We start from the raw sequence: 10,718 nt of genomic DNA on the forward strand, positions 1-10,718 counted from the left end.
TTCTCGCTGTATGTGCGGTTTGGTTTTAATGATTTAACTGCTGACAAAAAAAAAATCAGTATTATGTATTAATCCTATTATTTTATTGCCATAATTTCATATTCATACATTTGTATTGTTCTGTAATGTCATGCTTGTTTCAGAATTTTTATGTTTGTGTTTCTATTTCTTTGAGCATAATAAAAGGTTGTTTACACAAAAAAAGTCCCCCATTTGCATATGAAATAAATGAAAATGTTCATTCTTTTAGTGTAACGGATTTATTTTAATTTACATAATATGATCAATAACTATATTATAATGTATCCATATCAGATCAAAGCATTTTATTATAATTTGTATACATACAGTATAAACAGCATGTGATGCTAAATGCATTTATTGTAGAATATATTATTAAATAAGGCAAATGACGTTATACCAAAGTGAAGGTAAACTTGTGGGAGCCCCTTTAAGGCCCTGGATTATCGACAGCGACAGCAGCAGAATATGGATCCAGTACTGTATCAGACTATTCTGGATTACAAAACTAAAGGCCAGTATTCACCAAACATTACAAAGAGAAAAATTAAAACAGACGAAAGGCTTCAAAGTACATTCTAGAAGGTGAGTGAAGGATTTCTGGTTTAGCGTAAATATAAACCTTAACTTCATTGTATGTCTATATGCCAACTCTGTAATGTTTCGTATATGTGCTGATGTAAATGTTTGTTAAACTATATTTCCTAGATGGACCACTGTAGAGGTAATCAAAACCGAAGTGGTTAGAGCCACAGAGGAGGCTATCGCCATTTTTAGGGATTTTCATGACAGCGGTGTTCACACTGGACACAAAGAAGAGACCAGAGATGCCAATTAGAAAAGGGTTTTCTGGCCTGGGATGATCTTGACCTGCTTTTATACATCCTGATGGAGGTTTTAATAAATATACTAATACTATACGTATTAGTATAGTATTATCAGGTGTGCATTATACCTGACACCTAGCCGAGCACTGTACAGTGGGTTATGTGACTGTAAGTCATTCCCTTCAAATGATATTGAAGTTAGAAACGTGTATAACAATGTCGTATGGAACTTTAGAGACGGCCCCTTAATTTCCGCGAATATCGAACCTCCAACGTCACACCCACTTTATTCCAGTTGGTATTTTTCTGTAATGTCGGGCTTGTGAAAGTGAATTCCCTGGCTTTTTTGTTTGTTTGTTTGTTGTTTACCAAATAAAACCCTCCCATTTGCGCCGCTCCCTTTCCAAGACCGGAAGCGGAAGTTAGTTCACTGTCAGGTCAGGTGACGCAGCTGTGCGCATTCCAAAGCTCGCTCGCGGATAAGCTTGCAGAAAAGTAAATAGGAGACTCATGGAGGCCGCGGATCCTCGGTCCTCGAGTGACGGCGCGCCGGCTAGCAGAGGAGGATTCCCGGGTGGAGAGAGCAGCAGTGACCGGGACGGCGGACGGGCCGGAGGCAGTGGCGGAGAGGGCGAGCGGGAGCGGGCTAGCTTCGAGTGTAATATCTGCCTGGACACCGCCAGGGACGCCGTGATCAGTCTGTGCGGACACCTGTTCTGGTACAGAGTTATTGTTATTTGTATTTGTATTTGTATTTTTATTTGTATTTTGTACACACAGCTAGCGTGGTGCTAATCCAGTAGTACTGAAAAGTAAAATAATTTCTGCACAACATGTGGCCTAGCCGCGAATCGCATTTCGGTGTTGTGAATGAATTGAAATAAAATAAAATAAAATAAAATAAAAGAGATGCATTAAGCCACCTGACGTTATCTAATATAAAGTCAGTTTTCTGTTAAGAAAAATCTAAAATCATGTCTGCTCCCTCAATAAGTGCACTTCATAGTGTACACTCGTTCTAGTGTGTGCTATAATGACATGTACACTTTATATATTTATGCAATGTTTGTGTAATGAGCAGCAGATTCAGTCATTATGGATAATAAGGTTTATCATCCAGTCCAAGTACCACCGCCGAGTCTTGGAGGTAATCTCCTAGTCCTGGGATTCGAACCCTGACCCTTCCGGTCACGGTTTCCGTTCCACACGGAACTGGTACTGGGTTTGTGACGGGTCACACGCTGACTGAAAGCTGCTCACAAAGATAAGACTTTTGGTGTAGGAGCTCTGCATTTTAACACCGTAGTGCACTGCGTCGAGTGTTCCGACTCAAATACACCATCGTCTTTTAAAACCACAGATGAGCTGATCAACATCTGGAGTTATTGACAGATGTGTAGGTGTTTTTAACTCCCTGATATGAACCAACCTCCTGGAGGCCCTGCCCGTGCCCACCATCTCACTTAGTGATGTTTCGGCTCGACTCGCTTCGACAGTCCGTACAAGATTTCGTGGAGGGTTTTTTCCATGATAGTTGTGGAATTGGTGAAATTGTCTTTCAGAGTGATGTCTGTTGGTGAATGAGACCTTTTAACTGTACTCATGTTCGACGCACATGAACCGGAGAGGGTTTTGGCTGAACGCACATCGTGACGGCGTCAAATGACGTGTCTCGGCACAATGTCTGCTCACTGTTGATTTGATTTCCACCCCTGTAGATGCTGAGCAGTGTTTGTGATTAGTGGAGTAAACATGGCTGATGATCCTCCACTCTCATCCCTCTGGTGTTGGAGAAGGTGTCGGTGGGGTTAAGTGGAGATTAGGAGAGTAGGATTAGGGTTACTCTCGTTGTAGTGCAACACTAATTATATCCTCCATTCATTTGTCTACAGCGTTTGTTTTGAACTGTGTTTTGCCAATAGAACCAGGTTTTGTCATTTATTTTCCACAACCTTGAGCTTCAGCATAGAGCGGAGTCGATTTCAGCGGCTGTCCAAACGATTATCCTGAAACAAATTCCTCAGGACAGTCATGTGGCAACATTTCTTCAGTTCCCCACTCATAACTTTAGTTCCTACCTACAATTATGTCCCATATAACATAGCTGATGAACATTGGTAGGGAAGTTGTACAACATTTTGGCTTGTTTCTGACCTCTGTGACATTGAAATTAATCCCTGATGTAAATATTGACCCTCACAGCAAACACTGTTCCTCCCAGACATGCTGCGTTTACTAAACACTGAGTGCTGTCCCATCTTAATGCCTCATGCCTCCCATTCTGTAAACTGTTTGTAGTGCTCATAATTCATTCATTTTCCTTTTGCTTTACCTGTTGGGGGTCGTCGTGGCAACAGGCTGAGAAGATCAGTCCGGACTTCTCGATCCCTGGCCACAGATTCCAGCTCCTCCAGGTTTTTCCACGCTGACTGTCAGATATAATCTCTTCAGAGGGTTCAGTGTCTGCCCTGGTGGACCTGCCTGATACAGTTCTACCAACCAGTGGACCTCCTGTACCTGTAAGGTGCCTGAATCACCTCAAATTGGAGGAGCAGTGGCTGTACTCCAAGACTGTCCTGGATTGTCAAGCTCTTCAGGCTTTTATAATTCTTTCAGTCACTACCCACAGAGACCTTGCCGTGTTCAATTCAAAGGACTTGCGTACTTTGCTTGAACTTCCACGAAGCTTAATGCTCCTAGTAAGTCTGCCCCTGGTGAACAGATCTGAGAGGAGAGGTCAGACAAAGAGTGACCCAAATGACCCCCATAAAAGTTTAAGTGTACTGTAAGGGTTAAAGGGACCTACCCGTGAGCTAGGGCTGGGGGCCACCCATGTAACTTGGTCAGGCTCAGGCCGAAATGTCAACATGGAGCCATCTTGTGGACTCAGCACCTGCAAGATTGTGTGGCAGGCATGTGACAGTCAGTCTTAGAGTAGGATAGAACCTTGAAGTGATCACTGTGGTCGTGTACCGTGATTATTTTTCATTTCATATTTAATAATAATCTCTGCGGTGCTTGAGCAGTATACATTCATTTCAGAAGATCTGTTAGAACACCTGATCTGTCCAGCAATATCTATATAATGTCTGTAAAGTACTAAAGAAATATCCATGTTCAGACAGATTTAGCGAGTTCAGAGTGTTCCAGCTAATGGAAGTCAGATTAGAGTTCAGGGGTGCTGATCTAATTTTCCTGAATTTAAATGTGGTCCTGTCTGTAAGTTCACACTGCGGTCATTAATACTGATGTCCCTCTGTGTCTGTGTCTCTACAGCTGGCCATGTCTCCATCAGGTAAGCTAACTGCCTAAAGTTGTCTTCTCTTGTTAGTGTTACATGTTAGCCTTAGCGGAACAGTGCGTCCAAAATAAAATGGTTTTGTTTTACGTAACAAGTAAGGGTAGCTTCTAGCCTCTGGGTGAGCATTGTTACCAGCATCCTTGTGCAGGTAAGCGTGCGGTACCTGGACGTCGGCTGCTAGCAATGCCTGTCGGATAAATGGAGTCTTTGATTCAACATGGAGGAGCTTGTGTTTAGTCTGATCTGCCAGTCACACACGCAACACAAACCCCTGTTAGTAAAGCAGCATTAACATTAAACTGTCAGTGTAATGCTGTCGCTAGCCTAGTTAATAATAATGTTTCCTCATACGGTTAGAATGCAGTGGACCTGAAGATTATTTAAAAAAAAACCTTTGCTCTCTAGCAAGCTAGCAAGGTGAGTAAACATCGCACCAAATTTTAGTCCAAATACAGATTCAGCATTTGTGAAATTGAAGGACAAAAAAATTGTCAGTACTGTTTAATAGCAGTAGAAGCAGTAAGGGTAGTGAAGTGATTCTGTAGGCACTAATGAGGTTTTTGTGCCGTTTGGTTTTGGTCAGTGGTTGGAGACGAGGCCAAGTAGGCAGCAGTGCCCCGTGTGCAAAGCAGGAATCAGCAGAGATAAAGTCATTCCTCTGTACGGCCGCGGCAGCACCAGCCAGGAGGACCCCAGGTACAGCCGGCAGCGTATACCGCCATGAGCAGCAAATCTGAAATACTTCTACTGCTAAAGATACGTGCTCCCGGTGTTTAACATCATGTATTCACCTCATGCCATGACTTTATCAAGTGTGTGTGTTACAGATTAAAAACTCCACCTCGACCTCAAGGACAGAGAACCGAGCCGGAGAGCAGAGGGGTGAGTCTTACTTGACAGGGGACCAATAGAAATATAGAGAAGGCATGGTTAAGGGAATGTGTAGTAATACCTCTTTGTGTGTGTGTGTGTGTAGTTTCAGGGTTTCGGCGATACCGGGTTCCACATGTCTTTCGGTATCGGCGCTTTTCCTTTCGGCTTCTTCACCACGATATTCAACACCAATGACCCGTTCCACAGACCAGGTGCTGTAAACACCAGCGTATCACAACGTACCTTATTAACACATTAATATTGTGTAAGGGATAAAACACTATAAGACCCGCTGTTACGGGACATTAATCAGTGACTGGGTGGTGTGTGTCCCCGTAACAGAACTTCCCCAAGTGTTTTATTCCTCTTATATTCTTATATCACAATAACCTCACGCTTTTTCTTTTCTCTCTCCCCCCCCCAGATCCTCACTACGCTGCAGATCACCAAGGCAACGGGAACGGTAACAACGGCAACAACTGGCAGGACTCGCTCTTCCTCTTCCTCGCCATCTTCTTCTTCTTCTGGATGCTGAGTGTGTGAACGTGTGTGTGAGAGAATGAGAGCGAGAGATACTGGGAGAAAGAGAGAGAGAGAAGATGTCAGGACTGACACACACACACACACACACACACACACACACACACAGCCGCAGATTGTTGATTGTTGAGAACAGTATTAAAACACAGCAGGAGTTTAATGGTGTTCCATAAAAATTAATGAAGCAAGTGTGTGTAAAAATGTCTCACACACACACGTGTACATCATCCCCCCTGTCTCATGACTTCTGCTTCATGCCAAAGAGAATTCCTTGTCACACACTTTAGTACATTTAGTGTATGTATAAAAAAAAAAGGTGTTATTTAGCCCTTCTGGTTCAAATCCGGAACCATTGAAGGATTACCGCCGTGCAGTGCATTATGGGTATCTTGTACATTATAGGGAAACCATGTGGACGTTTATAGCCAGTATCTGACAACGAGGGATTAACACGGCCCCTTCAGCGTTGGGTGAATTACAGTCTTGTACGGCATCATGGGTAAGCCACGCCTCCCACCGCTACCCGGTTACCAGGAGAATCTTCAGCTTGATCAATCTGTGAGGTGCTACATAACTAAAAGAATCAAAACTAGCATCTCCACTATAAATCGGTAGTTGCTCAGACAAGATAATCAGGGATGACATAAGGACTATACATTTTTCCAACTGGAAAGCCTTCCTGCATTGCTGTTTCCTTCCTTATGTGTTTATAGCGTAACTTCACACTGTTGAGGCAGAAGCTCGTTAGTAAGTAAACGAGTATCTAGCGAGCAACTAGATGTTCTGCTAGAACACTGCGAGACAGGTACATGTCGTGTTATTATTCTGCTGCCTGAGCGTAACGAAGAGTAAACGCTAAATCCTTCTCTGTAGCTTTCTTGGGAACTATTATGACTAGCAGTGTGGCTGGTTTTGGGTTTCCATGGTTTCCTCTCGTTTTCATTGGCTGTCTTGCGTGAACAGTCTCAAGGCTGAGAAAAGCTTAAGGCAAGTGAAATACAGGCACGAGGGCGGGGTTCATAGTGTTCGGCAACGCTGTGTGAGAAATAGTCAGGGATTTATTGTGATATGATAAAGGTAACAGCAGTACATGCCGGTTACGCGTCAGTAGTAGGCGTGTCTATCTTTAATTTACCGACGGTTGCTATGGTTTCACGAGGCTAGTACGATATGGCTGTAAAAATGCTGTAGCTACACAATGTATGCAAAAAGGGAGTGGCTTGTGTATAATTGACGTCTGTGTCAAATGAACCAATTGTGACTTTCTGTTTGAGTAGGTTAAATGTTTTAAGCACTTTGAAGCGTGGCAAGTCTTGCTGATTGGTTCAGGAACCGCGGCGAGTCTTGCTGATTGGTTCAGGAACCGCAACTATCAACGAGGAAAAAAGTACGACTCTTACTTAGTCGTTTGCATAAAGTTAAACATTTTCTGGTCGCTGGCCCCCTAAAATCGCTAGCGATTACCTTCTAAAAATAGTTTTCTGCTGTGGGCGTGAATCATGGACGTCTCAAACTCCCTGATGTGCAGTGATGCTAAGCGGTAATCAGGTCAACCACAAGAAAGTGTTAAGTCAGCTGCCAATCATTTCTAATAGCGTTAGTAAGAGTAGCATTAAAGACCTAGAGGTAAGGAGATCTCGGTTCCAGTGTCTCTGCGTTGGCACGTACGTAGGAAACGAACGCTCGCCTGCCGCCTTGTGGCTTGTTCGTGTGAACGAAGGGTAACTTTGCACTGTTATAGCCTGGTTCTTTAATAGGTTCATTAGCGGTTAACGTATAAGATTAGCACTGTACATAAACAAACACGCTCTGATAAACCCTAACTGAATGCTGATCACGTCTGATCTGATTTGCACACAGAAATTAAATAATTACTACCAAGAACTCTCGGGTGTTAGCATTTGGGACGGAGCCTTAAAATGGCCGATGTTAGTAGGTACGCTAACAAGGTTGTGAAGCTGTGTTTTGGGGCGGAGCTTAAATTGTATGACATTGGTGTTCCGTCAGAATTCTACTGTACAGTATGAGTGTTTCAGTTTCACACTGTGACACGTGTTCTCCCAGTTGTTAACGTGTGTGTGTGTGTGTGTGTGTAAATGTTTTGTCATGAGATTGATTGACTATTTCTGTACTCTTTTCTGTAAGATTGTAGATATGACATCATGATGATGAGTTATGGAGGAGGCGTAAGAAATCAGATACGGAGACCCAAATTCTTTTTCTAAAGCACCCCCTTTTTGACTTCGCCTGAGAGTGAGCGCTCGCAGCACAACAGAGGGAGCGTGGAACATCAGGACAATGAGAACCATGTTCCAGAGTTTTCCCACAAGAATTCCAACCACATTTCAGATGTATTCCATTAGCTAGCTCAGAACACTTACCTGCTCGATGTCTGATGTTGTGACTAGCATTCTGAGGAGGTTGGGGGGATCAGTGCCGCTTTCAACCATCCGCCATTTTGTAAAAGATAATATGATAATGTCGACTCAACTGATTAACAGAAAAGGCATTTAAAATGGGCATGCAGACTTGGTCAAGGGAAAGTGGACAAGGGTGTGTTAAAATAACGCCTGGAATGTGTGGTGGTGATGATGATGACGAAGCTGTAGCTGTGTGTGTGTGACTGCGCGCTTTATCTTGCTGTTGTATTACTCGTCTTTTTGATCTGAATAAAAGGAGAAATATATTTGTGTTAGGGGTTGTGGGCGGAGTTTTAAGTGGGGGCGGGGATCTTTATTGGAAGTCAGTGAATAAATGTTTCCTACTGTGGATAAACACGGTGTCGTGTGTTCATTTCTATTCTGTTCTCTTTAGTTGTTTTCCCTTCTTTTCAGTACTATCCGCCCCTCCCCCGTTCTGTCCTGTTTATTTCTATTGTGTTCTACTTAATTCTGTTCTTTTCTATTCTGTTGTGTCTTATAATTTGGTTCTGTTCTTTCTAGTCGGTTCTAGTTTATATTCTGTATATTTTTAACTCTGTTCTGTTTTACAGAATATATATACATAAACACACCCTAGTTCTCTTCCGTTTGGTTCTGTGCTGTTCCGATCAGGTCTGTTCTCCTCGGTTCTGTGATACGGGTTGTCCCAAAAGTCTCCATACACAGGGGAAGTTTATTTATTTTTTACTTCAATTATATTATAGATTTTGTTCAGCTAGGCTTTAGGAAGACCTTTGACAGAAGAAGAAGGTGTTGAAATCATTCTCGTGGCTGGATCAGGACGCTGTCACAAGGATGCGATGGACTTGAACAGGAAACCGGTCGAGCACATCACACGCACAACTCTGTCTCCAGACTTATCAAATTCAAAAAGTCTGGAAGTGTTGCGGACCGAGCGAGAGGAAGTGGACGTCCACGAACCTCCACTGACGAAGGCACGAAGGCGTGTGTGCTGCTGGCAGACGTAGACCCCCGTGTACGGAGACGTTTAGGACGCCTGTATATCGTGTCCTGTTGTGACTTTTATATATTGGTTCTTATCTCTAATTTATTCTTCTATTTCTTTCTGTTCTGGTTTGTTCTCTCCTGTTCTTTTCTCATCTATATGGTTCAGTTTTATTTATTTCTTTTCTCTTCTATTTTCTGTCCTCTTCCATTCCAGCCTCTTCCGTTCTCAGTTTCTGATCTGTTGTGCTTATTTCTATTCAGTTCTTTTATATTCGTTTGTTATTTTACATTCTGTTCGATCCTGTCTTTTTCTAGTTTGCTCTTTGTTTGGTTCTATTTGATACGATTTTTTTACAGTACCGTGCAAAAGTCGTTGGCACCCCCCCAAAACTTCGTTATAGATTTTTATTTTATTTTCTCTACATTATCGAGTCGGTACAGAAACATTTTCGATTCCCAAACATTAGTTTTCCAGCACAAAATGTAATGTTACGGAAACATGTTTGTATATTAAAAAGAAAGCAGCGTGTCACGTAAGAGACACGTTTCAGACTGAAAAAAACAAAACACGATGAACTGTGCTGGGTTTCGCTGCAGGAATAAGACGCGAGTGTGACAGTCAGAGTCTCCAGAAGAACCGAGTCTGGTTCTGTGAGTCTCAGTAACACTCACAGCTCATTTCCTTATAAAACCACACACACTCCACCTGAGACCACGCTTTTTTTAAAAGTCGTCACCATACAGGAGACATTGTTTTATTACTGTTCACTGCTTTTATAGTATTTTTTCAGGGATCTTACTCTACAGCATTGCTTTACATGTGCCTTAACACTTTTGCACAGTACTGTATCTATTAAAATGTGTGTGTATTCCTGTTTTCTGTTATTTTCAGTTCTTTTATAATTCATTGTTTATTGTTCTAGTCTAACATTTTATGCTTTCTTCCTTTCTTTTTAGTCCAGTTCCACTCTGTTCTTTTCTAATCGTCTCTATTCTTTTTAAATCTTTCCTAGTGCCTATTGTGCTTTTATTCTTTTCTCTCTTCCTGTCTATTCCATCATGTTGTTTATTATTCATCCCTTCCTTCATCTTCAGTAAGGTCTTGCTGTGTTCACTGTCACGCTGGGTCTGACGTTTCACGCCGTGTGTGAGGCAGAAGACTTCACCCCGGACAGGACACCACGCAGAACACACAACACCCCCGGCCTTTATATTCAACACTTTATTTCACAGTTGTAGAAATACACTCTGCTCATAGAAATCAGCTATAAAGTCATTCATATAGAATTATTATAGAAATATATTTATACATTTTACAGTATCATCACTTTTTGACGGATTTTAAATAAACATCTTTTCTTTGTTCAAAAGTTCAACTTTCTCCTGGCACTAAAAGCTGCAGACGATAAAAATCAGAGTGTTATGGCTTTATTGGGTTTATAAAAACGATCGGCACAGTTAGAAAGAAACGTCATTCAAAATGCCTGTCATGCAAATATTAATGTATTCATGTAAAAACGGAATCTTGGAGGCACTCGGCTAAATCATCTGTATACACACACACTTCAGTACAAAATATAAAACCCTTTCATCTCAACATGGAACCTCTTAAACACACACACACACACACACACACACTAGAGGACATGGCCTCCTCACTCACGTGTTTCAGACTCGCTGCCCCGGGGCTTAAAATAACACAGCTATCTATGGAAAATGCTGTTAAGTCTGGGATTAGTCTTTGGGAGTGTTTGTTAAATCAATTGT

The 10,718-nt window shown here is 42.1% G+C and overlaps 2 protein-coding genes across 3 annotated transcripts in view; one reads left to right on the forward strand and one right to left on the reverse strand.

Annotated features, from left to right (window-relative positions):
* Nucleotides 1–38: 38 nt before the first annotated feature.
* On the forward strand, nt 39–8,337 carry rnf5 (ring finger protein 5). Of its 2 annotated transcripts, XR_008387681.1 has the most exons (7): nt 39–1,567; nt 4,125–4,143; nt 4,733–4,845; nt 4,977–5,031; nt 5,126–5,234; nt 5,447–6,061; nt 6,276–8,337. XR_008387681.1 is itself a non-coding variant. In XM_053641501.1 (6 exons), the coding sequence occupies exons 1-6, from the start codon at nt 1,359–1,361 to the stop codon at nt 5,563–5,565; spliced, it is 624 nt and encodes a 207-aa protein (XP_053497476.1). In that variant the 5' UTR covers nt 39–1,358; the 3' UTR covers nt 5,566–8,337. The 2 variants fall into 2 exon arrangements, 1 of the variants encoding a protein (XP_053497476.1); XM_053641501.1 differs by having other exon boundaries at nt 5,447–8,337.
* Nucleotides 8,338–10,155: 1,818 nt separating this feature from the next.
* Nucleotides 10,156–10,718, reverse strand: part of slc44a4 (solute carrier family 44 member 4) — a 32,578-nt gene continuing 32,015 nt past the window's right edge. Inside the window, exon 22 of the mRNA XM_053641494.1 lies at nt 10,156–10,718. This exon is cut by the window's right edge and continues 1,217 nt beyond it. The gene's annotated coding sequence lies outside the window, so the exon portion shown is untranslated.

Source organism: Ictalurus furcatus, chromosome 14 (genome assembly GCF_023375685.1).
Source record: "Ictalurus furcatus strain D&B chromosome 14, Billie_1.0, whole genome shotgun sequence".
Lineage (NCBI taxonomy): Eukaryota > Metazoa > Chordata > Actinopteri > Siluriformes > Ictaluridae > Ictalurus > Ictalurus furcatus.

Excerpts from the sequence above, each read along its gene's own strand:
- rnf5 (XM_053641501.1), top strand. The coding sequence starts at position 1,359 with ATGGAGGCCGCGGATCCTCGGTCCTCGAGTGACGGCGCGCCGGCTAGC. Across the intron at positions 4,846-4,976 it reads ACCAGCCAGGAGGACCCCAG|ATTAAAAACTCCACCTCGAC; the intron begins GTACAGCCGGCA and ends TGTGTGTTACAG. Across the intron at positions 5,032-5,125 it reads CCGAGCCGGAGAGCAGAGGG|TTTCAGGGTTTCGGCGATAC; the intron begins GTGAGTCTTACT and ends GTGTGTGTGTAG.